Genomic DNA, 15795 nt, shown 5'->3' with positions numbered 1-15795 from the left:
AGTTTCAATTTCATTACTTGTGATTGGTCTGCTCATATTTTCTGTTTCTTCCTGGTTCAGTCTTGGAAGGTTATACCTTTCTAAGAATTTGTCCATTTCTTCCAGGTTGCCCATTTTATTGGCATAGAGTTGCTTGTAGTCTCTTAGGATGCTTTGTATTTCTGCAGTGTCTGTTGTAACTCCTCCTTTTTCATTTCTAATTTTATTGATTTGAGTCCTCTCCCTCTTTCTCTTGATGAGTCTAGCTAATGGTTTATCAATTTTGTTTATCTTCTCAAAGAACCAGCTTTTAGTTTTATTGATCTTTGCTATTGTTTTCTTTGTTTCTATTTCATTTATTTCTGCTTTGATCTTTATGATTTCTTTCCTTCTACTAACTTTGGGTTTTGTTTGTTCTTCTTTCTCTAGTTCCTTTAGGTTAAGGTTAGATTGTTTGTTTGAGATTTTTCTTATTTCTTGAGGTAGGCTTGTATTGCTATAAACTTCCCTTTTAGAACTGCTTTTGCTGCATCCCATAGGTTTCGGATCATTGTGTTTTCATTGTAATTTGTCTCTAGGTATTTATTTATTTCCTCTTTGATTTCTTCAGTGATCTCTTGGTTATTTAGTAACGTATTGTTTAACCTCCATATGTTTGTATTTTTTACATTTTCTTCCCTGTAATTGATTTCTAATCTCATAATGTTGTGGTTGGAAAAGATGCTTGATATTTCAATTTTCTTAAATTTACCGAGGCTTGATTTGTGGCCCAAGATGTGACCTATCCTGGAGAATGTTCCATGTGCACTTGAGAAGAAAGTATAATCTGCTGTTTTTGGATGGTATGTCCTATAAATATCAATTAAATCTATCTGGCCTATTGTGTCATTTAAAGCTTGTGTTTCCTTATTAATTTTCTGTATGGATGATCTGTCCATTGGTGTAAGTGAGGTGTTAAGAGGCCCCCACTATTATTGTGTTACTGTCGATTTCCTCTTTTATAGCTGTTAGCAGTTGCCTTATGTATTGAGGTGCTCCTGTGTTGGGTGCATATATATTTATAATTGTTATATCTTCTTCTTGGATTGATCCCTTGATCATTATGTAGTGTCCTTCCTTGTCTCTTATAACATTCTTTATTTTAAAGTCTGTTTTATCTGATATGAGTATTGCTACTCCAGCTTTCTTTTGATTTCCATTTGCATGGAATATCTTTTTCCATCCCCTCACTTTCAGTCTGTATCTGTCCCTAGGTCTGACGTGGTTCTCTTGTAGACAGCATATATATGGGTCTTGTTTTTGTGTCCATTCAGTGAACCTGTATCTTTTGATTGGAGCATTTAATCCATTCACATTTAAAGTAATTATTGATATATGTTCCTATTACCATTTTCTTAATTGTTATGGGTTTGTTTTTGTAGGTCCTTTTCTTCTCTTGTGTTTCCAACTTAGAGAAGTTTCTTTAGCATTTATTGTAGAGCTGGTTTGGTGGTACTGAATTCTCTTAGCTTTTGCTTGTCTGTAAAGCTTTTGATTTCTCCATCGAATCTGAATGAGATCCTTGCCAGGTAGAGTAATCTTGGTTGTAGTTTCTTCCCTTTCATCACTTTAAATATATCATGCCACTCCCTTCTGGCTTGTAGAGTTTCTGCTGAGAAATTAGCTGTTAACCTTATGGGAGTTCCCTTGTATGTTATTTTTTGTTTTTCCCTTGTTGCTTTCAATAATTTTTCTTTGTCTTTAATTTTTGTCAGTTTGATTACTGTGTTTCTCGGCATGTTTTTCCTTGGATTTATCCTGCCTAGGACTCTGTGTACTTCCTGGACTTGGGTGGCTATTTCCTTTCCCATGTTAGGGAAGCTTTCGACTATAATCTCTTCAAATATTTTCTCGGGTCCTTTCTCTTTCTTTTCTCCTTCTGGGACCCCCTATATTGTGAATGTTGTTGTGTTTAATGTTTTCCCAGAGGTCTCTTAAGCTGTCTTCATTTCTTTTCATTCTTTTTTCTTTATTCTGTTCTGTGGCAGTGAATTCCACCATTCTGTCTTCCAGGTCACTTGTCTGTTCTTCTGCGTCAGTTATTCTGCTATTGATTCCTTCTAGTGTATTTTTCATTTCAGTTATTGTATTGTTCATCTCTGTTTGTTTGTTCTTTAATTCTTCTAGGTGTTCTTTAATTCTTCTAGGTCTCTGTTAAACATTTCTTGTATCTTCTTGATCTTTGCCTCCATTCTTTTTCTGAGGTCCTGGATCATCTTCACTATCATTACTCTGAATTCTTTTTCTGGAAGGTTGCCTATCTCCATTTAGTTGTTTTTCTGGGGTTTTATCTTGTTCCTTCATCTGGTACATAGTGCTCTGCCTTTTCATCTTGTCTATCTTTCTGTGAATGTGGTTTTTGTTGCACAGGCTGCAGGATTGTAGTTCTTCTTGCCTCTGCTGTCTGCCTTCTGGTGGATGAGGCTATCTAAGAGGCTTGTGCAAGTTTCTTGATGGGAGGGACTGGTGGTGAGTAGAGTTGGGTGTTGCTCTGGTGGGCAGAGCTCAGTAAAACTTTAATCCGCTTGTCTGCTGATGGGTGGGGCTGGTTTCCCTCCCTGTTGGTTGTTTGGCCTGAGGCGACCCAACACTGGAGCCTACCCAGCTCTCTGGTGGGACCAGTGGTGGGCTCTGGGAGGGCTCACGCCAAGGAGCACTTCCCAGAACTTCTGCTGCCAGTGTCCTTGTCCTCACAGTGAGCCACAGCCATCCCCCGCCTCTGCAGGAGACCCTCCAACACTAGCAGGTAGGTCTGGTTCAGTCTCCTATGGCGTCACTGCTCCTTCCCCTGGGTCCTGATCCGCACACTACTTTGTGTGTGTCCTCCAAGAGTGGAGTCTCTGTTTCCCCCAGTCCTGTTGAAGTCCTGCAATCAAATCCTGCTAGCCTTCAAAGTCTGATTCTCTAGGAATTCCTCCTCCCGTTGCCGGACCCCCAGGTTGGGAAGCCTGATGTGGGGCTCAGAACCTTCACTCCAGTGGGTGGGCTTTTGTGATATAAGTGTTCTCCAGTTTGTGAGTTACCCACCCAACAGTCATGGGATTTGATTTTATTGTGATTGCGCCCCTACTACCATCTCATTGTGGCTTCTCCTTTGTCTTCGGATGTGTGGTATCTTTTTTGGTGAGTTGCAGTGTCTTCCTGTCGATGATCGTTCAGCAGTTAGTTGTGATTCTGGTGCTCTTGCAAGAGGGAGTGAGCGCAAGTCCTTCTACTCCACCATCTTGAACCAATCTCCTACCTTCTTTTTATTTTATCTTTTATCTCCTGTTTTCCATCTCTTTGTCTTCTAGCTCTGCTCTGTGGGAGATTTCTTCAATTTTATCTCTGACCCTTTGCTGCTAACATCTAATAGGTTTTTATTTGTAAGAACTTTTTTGTTGTTGTTGTAATCTGACTTTTCTGGTTTTATAGCATCTTGTTCTTGTTAAATGGATGCTATGTCTTATCTACTTGGATATTGAGATAGTTTCTGTTTTCTTCCTGCTGAGTTTCTTGCAGGGTCTTTATCTGCCATGTTAGGTGTCTGGGAGCCCTTGGTTGGCTGCTCACTCTCATATCGGGGCACTGTGAAGGCAACTGGAAATTAGACACTCAGATTCAGTCCCCCTTTCCAACCTGGAGGTTCATATCTCACTTAATTTTATTTTTAAAATGAAATTATTGCAGGGAGCGTATTTGGATTATGACTTAAGCTAGCACCTCACCCATCATGTGTCTTCTGCAGATGGGTTTCCTCTTTTTGGAGAGCCAGACCTTACATTGGAACCTGTACTTTTTTTTTTATTAATTAATTTATTTTTGGCTGTGTTAAGTCTTCGTTGCTACATGCGGGCTTTCTCTAGTTGTGGCGAGTGGGGACTACTCTTCGTTGTAGTGCGTGGGCTTCTCATTGCGGTGGCTTCTCTTGTTGCGGAGTACGGGCTCTAGGCACGTGGGCTTCAGTAGTTGTGGCACGCGGGCTTAGTAGTTGTGGCTCGCGGGCTCTAGAGCACATCCTCAGTAGTTATGGCACATGGGCTTCATTGCTCTGCGGCATGTGGGATCTTCCTGGATCTTCCTGGCGGATTCTTAACCACTGCGCCACCAGGGAAGTCCTGGAACCTGTATTCTTTTATTCTGACTGATCCTTTATCATCCTCCTCTCCAAATAAATTCCTGATTTTTTAAAAATTTGGTGCCTCAGAGAGTATAATATTTTGGGGGACCAACCAAAGGAAATATAGGTCCTTTCTCACTTGAAAATATGAAACCCATAGATGTAGTGAGAATTTGTCAGAGTTGTGTTTCCCTCTCAGGGCCATTGTGGTGATTTGTTTTCCTCTGGTCTGTCTTCCCCTCCTATCTCGTCTGGAGGCAGGCTCCCAGGATTCCTTGGTGCTGGGCAGGTACAGAAGCTTTGGGCTGGCCACATCTGTGGAATGCATGGGCCCAACTGGCATTTAGGGAGGGTGGGACAGTTTTCTCTCCTGTGCTGACCTGAGCTGTGCTTTACCAAACAAACATCACCTAGGGCTGTGCCACAAGTGTGGGGAGCTCAGACACACAGGCCCTGGCTGAGAGTGGGGTGGGGGCTGCCCTCAGCACCCCTCCTCAGATGTCAGGGCAGGGCTTGAGGTGCTGAGGTTCAGATACCTTTTTCTTATCTCTCTGGTTGGTGGCTGATAAAAATGTGTGAGGAATCTGTTTTCCATCTGGTAAAATCTTTTCCCCTTTTTGGCGTTTACTTTGGGCGATGTGCTTAGGAAAGCCTTCCTCCTCCTGATGCTGGGTATGTAACTGTCCTCCTGTTGTCTTCCAGTACTTTTGTGGTTTGGGATCTTACACTGGTTGAAGGGTTGCACACACCAGCTGCAGGCTCCTGTCCCAGTTTGGTGAACAGACTGCACACACAGGCGGTACTTCACCAGGAAGCTTCTCCTCGAGGGTGGGGCAGGGCTGGCAAAAACTTACATCCATGAGAGGTCAGTTGGTTGACGGGTGTCATGGTTTTCAAATCAGGGGAAGATGCCTCTGGGCAGAATGAAAGTCTTTGGGTGGGTGGAGGGCATCCCGTCTGCCTGAGGCCAGGAGTTTAGACACTGGCACAGAGCTAAGGAACTTGGGCTCCCAGGAACTCAGCTTCTGTTGGACCGGGGAGGCAGCATTGAGGAGGGTGGGGTAAGGAGAGAAGGGAACATAGGTGGGAGAGTCAGGCGAGACTGTTCTCTGACTGATTTCCTTAACACCCTGGTGCTTCCCGTGCCAGTGTGCCTGATGATGTTACTGCTGTAATCCTCAGGACAACCCCGTGAGGTGGCATTGTCACTGTCCTCCCTCTGTAGGAGAGGACACACAGGCACCTCAAGGTGGCGCCTCCCTCGGGGATCACTGGCAGGGGGGGTGTGGTGGGCAGTGAGGGCAGACGGAAGCCTGAGTGCACGTCGAGCTTACGTCCAGGCGCACCTGCCCAGGGACACACAGTGGGCTGGGTGTTTGCCTTTCCTCTGCAGATTCCAGTGTCGGGGATGAGGACTGGACTCCAGTCGACAAATTGAGTTTCCCACTTTGGAGACAGGGCGGAGGTGAGGAGGAGCAGGTGTGCTGAGGCTGGACCTGTCCTAGCGCCCTTCATCCTAGCCTCAGTCCCTTCTGAGCATCCTTGATGGAGAGGATGTGCCTGGGGGTGGAGTGCCTCCAGGACCCAGAGCTGGCCAGTGGTCAGGGTGGAACTTGATCCCCGGTCTGTGTGTTCTGTACAAGTGATCGGAGCCCAGGCCCTCCCTTCTCTGCTTCCTGCCAGGTCCATCTGCCCAGCACAGGCCTTTCCCCAAGCCCCCTGGCCTCTACCACTGGGACGTGCCTGTGCCAGGCTTGGTGTCCCCTGAGCCTGTCACAGCAGTTCTGGGTTCTGCATGTCGTGTCCGTCAAAGTACATGGTGTCGCCATCCCTCATGTTATAAAAAATTGACACAGATGGCCGCCTGCAGCACGCAGAGGTGGATGCCATGGTCTGTTCTCCAGGTGTTCGTGGGACAGACAGGAAGCCAGCGATTTCCACAGGAGGTGCCGTGGGTGTGGTCAGAGTGACCACAGGGTTTCCGTGAGGCAGAGAATAGGGGTGCTGCGTAAGTACGAGGTCGGAGGGCCCAGCGGGCAGGGCTAGGGAGAGAGCCGCCCTGGGAGAACGAGCAGAGTGGGTGAGGGAGGGGAGGGGCCTCCTCGCTGGACGGGCTGCCTGCCTTGCTGCTGAGGAGGAAGGCCCTTGAGGCAGGCGGGACATGGACTTGGGCAGAGGCTTGGGGAGCTGACGAGGGGGTGGGGATGGGGTGGGGCCTGGAGACAGAGGCCACCACAGGGATGGCCACGGGTGCAGTGTGACATGCGGTGAGGATTGAACTGCAGGGAATGGCGTTCAGAATCCGGAAGCGAAGAGGAGGCTCCCGGGCATCCCGTCTGGACCATTGTGGGGCACAGAGCTCAGGCTGTTGGATGTTTTCTTTTTCTTTTTTTTTGCGGTATGCGGGCCTCTCACTGCTGTGGCGTCTCCCGTTGCGGAGCACAGGCTCCGGACGCGCAGGCTCAGCAGCCATGGCTCATGGGCCCAGCCGCTCTGCGGCATGTGGGATCTTCCCGGACCGGGGCACGAACCCGTGTCCCCTGCATCGGCAGGTGGACTCTCAACCACTGTGCCACCAGGGAAGCCCTGGGTGTTTTCTTGGTGTGTCACCACAGGTGGGGTCTGGGCTCCAGGTGGGGGACTCACGGGGCCCGGGTGGTGGGTCAGGTCTGGACCAGAGACCAGTGGAGCTCTGCCTGGCAGACGGGTGGCTGTGGAGCAGGGGCAGCCCCCCCAACCCTCTCCCACCCCCAGGTGCCTTGTGGAGCCTGGGTCTCAGTGAGGGCTGCGTGCTCTCAGCCCCCAATCATCTTGTCAGGGCTGGTCCGCCCAGGCCGTGGCCTGCAGACAGCCCTTCTGTCTCTCATGGTACTGATGCCTCCCTGACAGCCGCCAAGGTACTGGACCTGTGGCCAGGGTCTCGCCTGTGGGGCAGACCACGTGCTCACGTTCCTCCCTCCAGGCTTCTGAGGCTCTCCCTCTGCCCCAGTTGTGCTAGTTTGACTGTGTTTATTGACAGTCGTTTATTGACAGTCATTTCTTGACAGTTGCCAGCAGAAGCCTGTTATCTGGGGGCGGAGGCCCAGGAGCCCATGGGTCCTGAGTGCGAAGGAGGGAGCCGGCACCTGTGCAGGCGCGTGAGATGCAGTACGTCGTGGTCAGAGCCCGGATGGATGGCGCCTCTGACAAAATGCTGAGGTGGCCGAAAATGACAGGACAGGCCCTTTCCTTGGGGGAAAGCGGAGGATTAGAACAGCAGAACTGCCTGCTTCCTTTTTTGTCTCATCTTCTATTTCATGGAGTATGATCTGCAGACTGAAAACAGGAGCAAGAACGTTTTTTGTTTTTTGTTTTTGTTTTGTTTTTAATTTTTGGCCGTGCCGCACGGTATGTGGGATCTTAGTTCCCTGACGGGGGATCAAACCCGTGCCCCCTGCAGTGGAAGTACAGAGTCTTAACCACTGGACTGCCAGGGAAGTCCCAAGAGCAAGAACATTTTTAACAGTATGGTTTGCAGAACTGAGAACAGTGTTCAGGGTGCCTGTCAGTTCTCCTGTTCGGGCGGCGCTGCGGGTGCAGTGGGGACGTGGCTGGTGCTCCTGGCAGAGCCTTCCCCCCGCCCCTGCCATGAGACCCCTTCCCTGAGCACAATGAGCACGAGCACGCTGAGACCACCAGGCAGAACTGGGTGGTTACCCAGGCCCCGCTGCCTGCTGCTTGTGTTCCATTCTTGTCCACAGACACCTGTTTCTGGCCTCCTGTGTAGTTGATGCCCTTCAGGCTCTTGAGTCACTAACAGCCGGTGCCCGTGCGTCCCCATCGTCTGTGGCGTTGCCCTGACCACGACAGGCCAGGGCTCCTGCTCCAGGAGATCCGGTGTCTTTGGGCCTGGAAAGGTCCCTCCACCACGAAGCACAGGTCTGTCTTGTCTCTGCGGACGTGCCAGGGTCTCTGCTACAGGCAAGATGCAGTGTCCGCGGGGGGCCTGCAAGCCTGCCCCCTTCAGAGTTGTTGCCAGCAGCTCGGAGGACCATTTGTCACCAGCCAGGTGCCTGGCCAAGCCCCCAGGTCGTCTGCTCGTGACGCAGGGCTGTCTGCGCCCCTCTTGGCCACTCTGCGCTTCACCTGGCTCCTGGGGCCTCTTCTCAGCCAGCTGCCAGCCGTCACGGCCCCCTCATGTGTCTACCGCTGTCCTTGGGGTTGCCCCAGTGGTCCGCGGCTCTGTGGCCCTCAGCTTCGGGCAAGCCTCTGTGGTAGGGTTAGCCTCATATGGCTGTTGGAGGAGGGATGGGGGTGCTGGGGAGACCCCCCCTTGAAGACAGGTCTGCTCAGTCACTTGTCGGAGCTGCTCGAGGGCTCAGAACCCACGTTTGCACGTGGGATGCCTGCTCCGCTGGCCTCAGCCCCTGAGCGCCAGGTCCCCCTGGCCTGTCAGGGTCTCGCCTTGTCCTCCTGCATCCTTCCTTTTGCCTCTCTTTGATCCTGGTCACACATCCCCTCGTGCGAGCATCTGCTCTACTCTGGATGCTTCTCCAGCGGGAACCCGTTGCTGCCTCCTGGCCCTGGTGCAGGCTCAGGGAAGCAGGCGGGAGGTGGGGACTCTGGCCTCACGTGTGGAATCTGGCAGTGTGGTAGTCAGCAGCATTTTATCTTTCTTTATACGTTAGTACAGATTTATCCATCTCAGCATTTAGCCTCTTGTCTGGGGTTTCTCTCGGGATCACGAATGTGATCCTGCAGCCCATGTGCACGCTCTTTCAGTACCCAGGGTGTGTGTGTGTGTTTGGAGCCATCAGAAAGCCTTCCAGCACCGGCTGGACTAGGCTTGTTGGATTCCCTTGGGAGAGGGGGGTCTTTATCAGTGAGCCCAGCGCTGGGAAGACAGGTCGGGAGACCCATCCTGTGGAGAAGAAGGCGGGCTGTGAGCAGAGGGGCCAGGCTTGTGGACCTGAGCCTGATGTGCTCCTTCCTTTCTAACAAATGCGCACCTATCCTTACCTTCGTCTGGGGGCGGGGTGGGGGTGGGGGAATGTGTGCTACCATCCAGAGGAGCTCGGGCTTAGCCATGTGCAGCAGAGCATCATGTGATGAAAACCTGGGGTCACATTCCGTCTCTTGCCATGCATGTGTTGGCATTTGTGTGGTCTCCTGCCCCCAGCTGGAAGTTGTTGAGGTCGGGCTCATCTCCTTGGTCCCACTGGGAGGAGTTGCATGTCCGACACAGGGACCTTTGCCTTGGGAGGAACTGAGAGGTGACTGGCATGGCCCCTTTTTTCCAGCAGAGGAGGCTTCCAGAGCAAGGGTCCCACTGCTCTTGACGCCAGAGTTGGGTGGGGGCTCAGGTCACGTAGAGGGCAGGAAATGGAGGCCAGCTGGACGCCCTGTTGTTTAATGTGCTGGTTGTGAGGAGCCTCTGGGCCTGGCCCCTCTGCCCGCTCAAGCGGGGTGGCTGCTTTGTTTCATGGTGACCGCCTTTCCTGTTCCTTCCTTCTCGTGGCGCTGCCTGCCTTCTCCTTTGCTCAGCTGCCTTTCATCGCTGTGCTGAGAGCCCCCCACTTCGTGCCTCACCTGGGCCTCAACCAGGCTGGTGGGCCAGGCCACATCCGTGGGCCTGCTGGCCAGGGAGCCTGTGTCAACATCTCTCCTCCTTTGTGTTCCAGAGAGGATGCCATGAGGAAGGCTGGTGTGGCCCACAGTAAATCCAGCAAGGACATGGAGAGCCACGTGTTTCTGAAGGCCAAGACTCGGGTAAGGCCCTGGGGGGTGGCTCCCAGTGGGGACGCTGCTGGAGGGCAGGGTGCCAGGCCATGGGGACGGGGTGGCTGCTCACTGTTGGGTGGCATTCTGTGGGAAGATCCTGTGTTTGTGGTATAGGTGCGGGAGGGGATTGGGTGGGCATCCAGGATGCAGGCGCAGCCTCTGACCCCAGACCTTGCTGTTGGCACCCCCATTCGTGGTCAGCTCCCGTGAATCCTGTAGGGCGCTCCCTCGGGCCCCGGTGGTTCCTGTGGACGGTGCTCTGAGTAAGAACCTCTCTGTCCTCAGGCTCAGCCCTCCTGTGGGTCAGGGCCCTGACAGGTGGGCCCAGAAGGGTTCCTGTCCCCTTTTGTTAAATGATGCAGGTGATGCTCGTGGAGGGCGAGGTTTTGGTGAGGACGATGCTTGGGAACTTCACAGGTGGAGTGGTTGGGGCGGGTTTCCTGTGTGAGCTCTCGCGTGAACTGGGCATCACCACGGGCTTCACGTGACCACCTCTTGTTATCTGCCTTGGGGTAGAGCTGCTCGTAGAAATGAAACAGAACAGGCACAAAGAAGCAAGCAGCTTGTCTGGGTTACCTGGCTCGTGCAGGGCTGGCTGTGTCTGCTGCACCAGCTCTGCTGAGCACCTGATGCCCGAGCGTGGTGCTGGAGCTCTAAGACCTACTGTGTGTCAAGAATCAGAAACAGGGACTTCCCTGGTGACGCAGTGGTTAAGAATCCGCCTGCAAATGCAGGGGACACGGGTTTGAACCCTGGTCCGGGAAGATCCCACATGCCGTGGAGCAACTAAGCCTGTGCGACACAACTACTGAGCCTGTGCTCTTGAGCCTGCACACCGCAACTACTGAGCCTGTGTGCTGCAACTGCTGAAGCCCGTGCATCTAGAGGCTGTGCTCTGCAACAAGATAAGCCACCACAATGAGAAGCCCACGCATTGCAACGAAGAGTAGCCCCCACTCACTGCAACTAGAGAAAGCCCGCACGCAGCAACGAAAACCCAATGCAGCCAAAAAGAAATACATAAATAGATAAATTTTTTTTAAAAAAAGAAGAGAAAAGAAAGAATCAAAAGCAGATGCTATTTATGGTTGGATCCAGGTTTAGGTAAACCAACTGTCAAGACGTACAGAGGTCCGTTGGGGAAACTTAGCCTGGTTTGAGTGTTTAGATGAGGTAAACATTTTCTGAAATGGAAAGGTAGAGATGATTGGCCGGAGAGTGCAGCTTCCAAAACAGAAACCATGTGTACAGCCTGGGCTTGGAGGTCAGAGCACACCAGCATGTGTTTGTGAGCACAAGTAGGTGGAGGACGAGCAGCAGAAGCCCGTGCACTGAGGTGGGCAGGCTCGTGCTGTGGACATAGAAAATGGTAAGTGTTATATTCTTTTTTTATAGCAACTTTATTGAGCTCTAATTCATATACTGTACAATTCACCAATTTAAAGTGTACAGTTCAGTGGTTGGTCTTTTAGGATCTTCACAGAGTTGTGCAGCCATCACCACAATCCATTTTAGAGCATTTTCCTTTTTCTTTTTTTTTTTTCTTTGGCCACACCTTGCAGTTTATGCGATCTCAGTTCCCCGACCAGGGATTGAACATGGGCCATGACAGTGAAAGCCCGGAATCCTAACCACTTAGGCCCCCAGGGTACTCCCTAGAGCATTTTCTAAAGAATCTCTATATCCGTTAGCCAGCACTCGCCATTTTCCCTCAACCCTCAGTCCTAGGCAACCACTTACCTGCTTTCTGTTGCTATAGATTTGCTTGTTTTGTACTTTTCATATAAATGCATCATAAAATATATGTTTCTGTGACTGGCTTCTTTCACTTAGCATAATAGTTTTAATGTTCACCCATGAACCATATTGTAGCATGTACTTTATTCCTTTTTATTGCCAAATAATATTCCATTGTATGGATGTACCATATTTTATTTATCCATCACCAGTTTATGGACATCTGGAGCGTTTCCACTTTTTGGCTGTTATAATAATGCTGCTATGAACATTTGTTTGCAAACTTTCCTGGGGACATATGTTTCCATTTCTCTTTCCTGTATACCTAGGGAAGGAACTGCTGAATCAGATGGTAACTCTGTATTTAACCTTTTGAGGAATTGCCAGACTGTTTTCAAAGCAGCTGCACCATTTTACATTCCCACTAGGAGTGTATGAGGTTCCAGTTTCTCCATTCCTCATCAATACTTGTTACTGTTTTTTTTTTTTTATTATAGCCATCATAATGAGTGTGAAGTGGTATCTAATTGTGGTTTTGATTTGCATTCCCAGATGACTTACTGTGTTTATTGGTCATTTGTATATTTTCTTTGGAGAAATGCTTATTCAAATCCTTTGCCCATTTTAAAATTGAGTTGTTGGTCTTTTTATTGCTAGATTGTAAGAACTCATTATTATTAGATACATTATTTGAAGATATTTGGGAGATAAGAACCTTGGTGAGGGCTTATTGAATTATTTCAACTTTCGAAATACACAACTTGTTGGTCCAGTATTATTTGTTGTCTATTGCTTTATAAGGAACTACCGCAAAATGTAGTGGCCTAGAGCAATAGTTGGTATCTGTCCTGATTCTGTGGGTCAGGATTGGGATGATTGGAACTGCCTGGCTGGCCATTCTTCTGGTCTCACTGGTGACCTCGGCGCAGCCACATTCAGCTGGCAGCCACCTGGTGTCTCCAGCAGCATAGCCCGGGCTTCGTTGCGGCACAGTGGCTGGCTTCCAAGGCAGGGGACGTGGAAGCTGTCAGTCCCCTGAAGTCCTAGAACATCTCTGGGTCACAGCAAGTCCTAAGGCCAGTGTGGAGTCTGGGGAGGGAGTCGCCTCCACCTTCTCTGTGCGCTGTGGCCTGTGCATCCAAGGAGGCCAGCGGTTGTTAGCTGCCATCTTGGAGACTGGCCACCCCAGAGACCCTCCCAGCAGCTGGGGAATAAGTCTTCCATCCCAAGGGGGCGACTGGCAGCACAACAGCCCCCGTCACTGTCCTCGCCTCTCCTTACTGCAGCCCACACCACACCTTAGCAATTTCAGTTGCATTTCCTTTGGTCAGGCTGGTTCTAAATCCCTAACTTCAAGAGGAGGCCCTGACTGTTTGGAAGAGAGGTATTTATAGAGAGGTCTGGGAAGTTTCCTATGTCATTTTTAGAGACAGACTTTCTGCTTGGACACTGCTGTCCGATGTCCAGTTTATTAGTCCTGCTCAAGCCCCACATGGAGCCTTGGTCCCTGTCATGCGGTGAGACCTTTCCTCCAGGGTGGGGCTCCGGAGGGACTCTCCAGTCAGGTGGCAGCCGGCACGCTTGTTACTTGCCCCTCCTGCCTGAGACCCCATTAGAATGACTGTGAAAGAATGTAAAAGGTGGGACCCAGAGCGAAGAAAAGGATACAGAAGAGTGATTTCTGTTTTTAGACTCCAGGAGGGTCCGGGAGGCAGAGGAGGTCATGGAAAAGGGGCTAACCTTCTCTTGGAATCCTGGGAAGCAGGTGGGTCCAGAGGTGTCCACCCTAAAGGAAACCAGGTCATCCATGGGCACCTCAGGCTGCCTGGTATACAGCCCGGGCAAGGAAGACCTTGAGCACTCTTGTCTAAAAGACCACCAGCTCCAGATTGCCTGGTTGGTGCATGCTTCCAGTGTGGTGTTAGCACCCAGAGTTAAAGCTCTTCCCATTCTGTCAGGGGCTGGCCCTGGGTCTAACGGCCAGGCCCCATTGCTCCCTCTAAAGTGATGTGATGTCGCCTTGTAAGGCCCGTGAAGCAGGTACAGTGCTGCTCTCCCCAGGATGCAGATGAGGAGGCTCAGGCACACAGATGCCAGGTAACTTGCCCAGGAGGTCACACATCCTGGGGGTGTGGGGTAGGAGCCTACCCTCTTTGCTACTTGTGCTACTTCCCCCCATCTAGCAAAGCAAAAGACACCCAAACACCCACTTTAATTCTTAACATCTGAATTCCTGCAGGTGGGACTGCTCTCTGCCTCAAGGCAGAAACCACTTTCCCTGGGGGTGGTGGGTGGTATAATAATAGCAGCTCTAAGCACTCTGCAGATTCATGAAGGTATGGCATCTGCTGGATGAGAGCACAGCCAGGGATCCCGGGACCTCTGCGTCGGCACCCACAGCTGCAGTGCATAGAGAGGCTTATTACAGCTGGGTGCATTGCTGAACATGTACTTATCACTTGGTTGTTTTTAAATTAAGCTTGTATGTTAAACACACATCAACTGTTTTGCACGTTGTATAGTATTATGCAGAAGTAGTGCATGTCTCTGGTTTACAGCTGTAAACGCTGAGTCCCCACGTGGGGGCCAAGGTGAAACCCAGGGACCAGGAGGCCGAGAACATCAGAACTGGGAAGTGACCTGGAGGCTAATTAGAGGAGGGCTGAGGGGCACAAGCAGCTGCTGGAATAACAGGGCAAGAGCACAGCCTGGGGAGAGCGGGAAGAGGCCGTGCACGTCTGATGAAGGAGACACTCTCCAACCTTCAGCCCTTTTTACGGACCTCGCAAGCCCAGGGTTGGCCTTTTGAATGAAACCGAATACATCTTCTGCTATCTTTGTTTAATCAGGGACAGCTATTGGAGGAGAAAAGCACACTTGTGCCGCATGAAAAGACTAGTATTTTCTGAAAAACTGCTGGGACCTGCTAGATAGGCCTGGGTGTGGCCAGTTTTGACAGGTCCAGGGCTGTGCTCCTGCCCTCTGCTGTTTGCGGGGTGACAGCCAGGCCTCCTCCTCCACTACCCGGCGTCGGCGTGCTTGCTCGGAGGCCTCTTTGGAAATTCTACTTCTTTGGTTTTCAGTCGCTCCATTTTCACTAGCATGTACTGAGGAGCTGAGAGAGTACAGACACTCCGTGTAGTCCTCGTGACTTTCTCCAGTTCAGCTGTGAAGAACACAAGGTGTGGGGCAAATCAGCGGTAGCATGGGGAGCTAGCTTGCTTTCTTTCGATCTTCTTTTTTAATTTAAACTGGGTAAGGAACCCACTGTCATTTGTTTTATTATTTAATTTTTGTATGTTTAAAATATTTTATAATGTATAAGGGTAAAATTTTAAAATACGTGAATCACAACACAATACTTACCAAAGGTCCCATGTTGCTGAGAACACTGGCTCTGGAGCACCTGCTCTGGGAATTGATACATTTTTCAAGTATGAGGAAAAGTTTCTAACAGACTTTGTAGAAACTGACAAAATGATTCTAAGGAAACTCAAGGGACCCAGCATAGCTAAAACAATCTTGGAAAAGAACAAATGGTGCTGGGACATCTGCTGGATTATCACATGTATGATATTGAGATGGGACCCCAGTCTCATACCATATACCAGCATTAACTCAAAATGGATCAAAGACCTAAGAGCTAAAACTGTTAAACTTTTATTTTTTATTTATTTTTGGCTGCATTGGGTCTTCATTGCTGTGCACAGGCTTTCTCTAGTTGCGGTGAGCTGGGGCTCCTCTTCGTTGAGGTGCGCGGGCTTCTCATTGCAGAGGTTTCTCATTGCAGAGCATGGGCTCTAGGTGTGTAGGCTCGTAGTTGTGGCTCGCGGGCTCTAGAGCACAGGCTCAGTAGTTGTGGCGCACGGGCTTAGTTGCTCCGCGGCATGTGGGATCTTCCTGTGGGACCAGGGCTTGAAGCTGTGTCCCCTGCTTTTACAGGCGGATTCTTAACCACTGCACTACCAGGAAAGTTCTAAAACTAAAATTTTTAGAAGAAAATATAGGCATGAATCTTTGTGACCTCAGATTAGGCAATGGTTTCTTACATGTGACACCAAAAGCACAAGCAACAAAAGAAAACATAGATTAATTTGACTTCATCAAAATTAAACACTATTGTGCATCAAAGGATACCATCAAGAGAGTAAAATGACAGCCTATGGAATGGGAGAAAATAT

The 15795-nt window shown here is 49.9% G+C and overlaps 1 protein-coding gene across 4 annotated transcripts in view; it reads left to right on the top strand.

Moving 5' to 3' along the window:
• The window catches only part of MED15 (mediator complex subunit 15), a 61467-nt gene that overhangs the window by 15232 nt on the left and 30440 nt on the right, over positions 1 to 15795 (top strand). For all 4 annotated transcript variants that reach the window (XM_082668112.1, XM_082668111.1, XM_082668110.1 and 1 more), the window contains exon 2: positions 9778 to 9865. In XM_082668112.1, coding sequence (XP_082524238.1) covers positions 9778 to 9865 — 88 coding nt within the window. The remainder of the gene's footprint in view (positions 1 to 9777; positions 9866 to 15795) is intronic.

The sequence above is a fragment of the Grampus griseus genome, assembly GCF_964374135.1.
Source record: "Grampus griseus genome assembly, chromosome: 12".
In the NCBI taxonomy this organism is placed as follows: Eukaryota; Metazoa; Chordata; class Mammalia; order Artiodactyla; family Delphinidae; genus Grampus; species Grampus griseus.
This window is presented reverse-complemented; position numbering and strand designations above follow the sequence as displayed.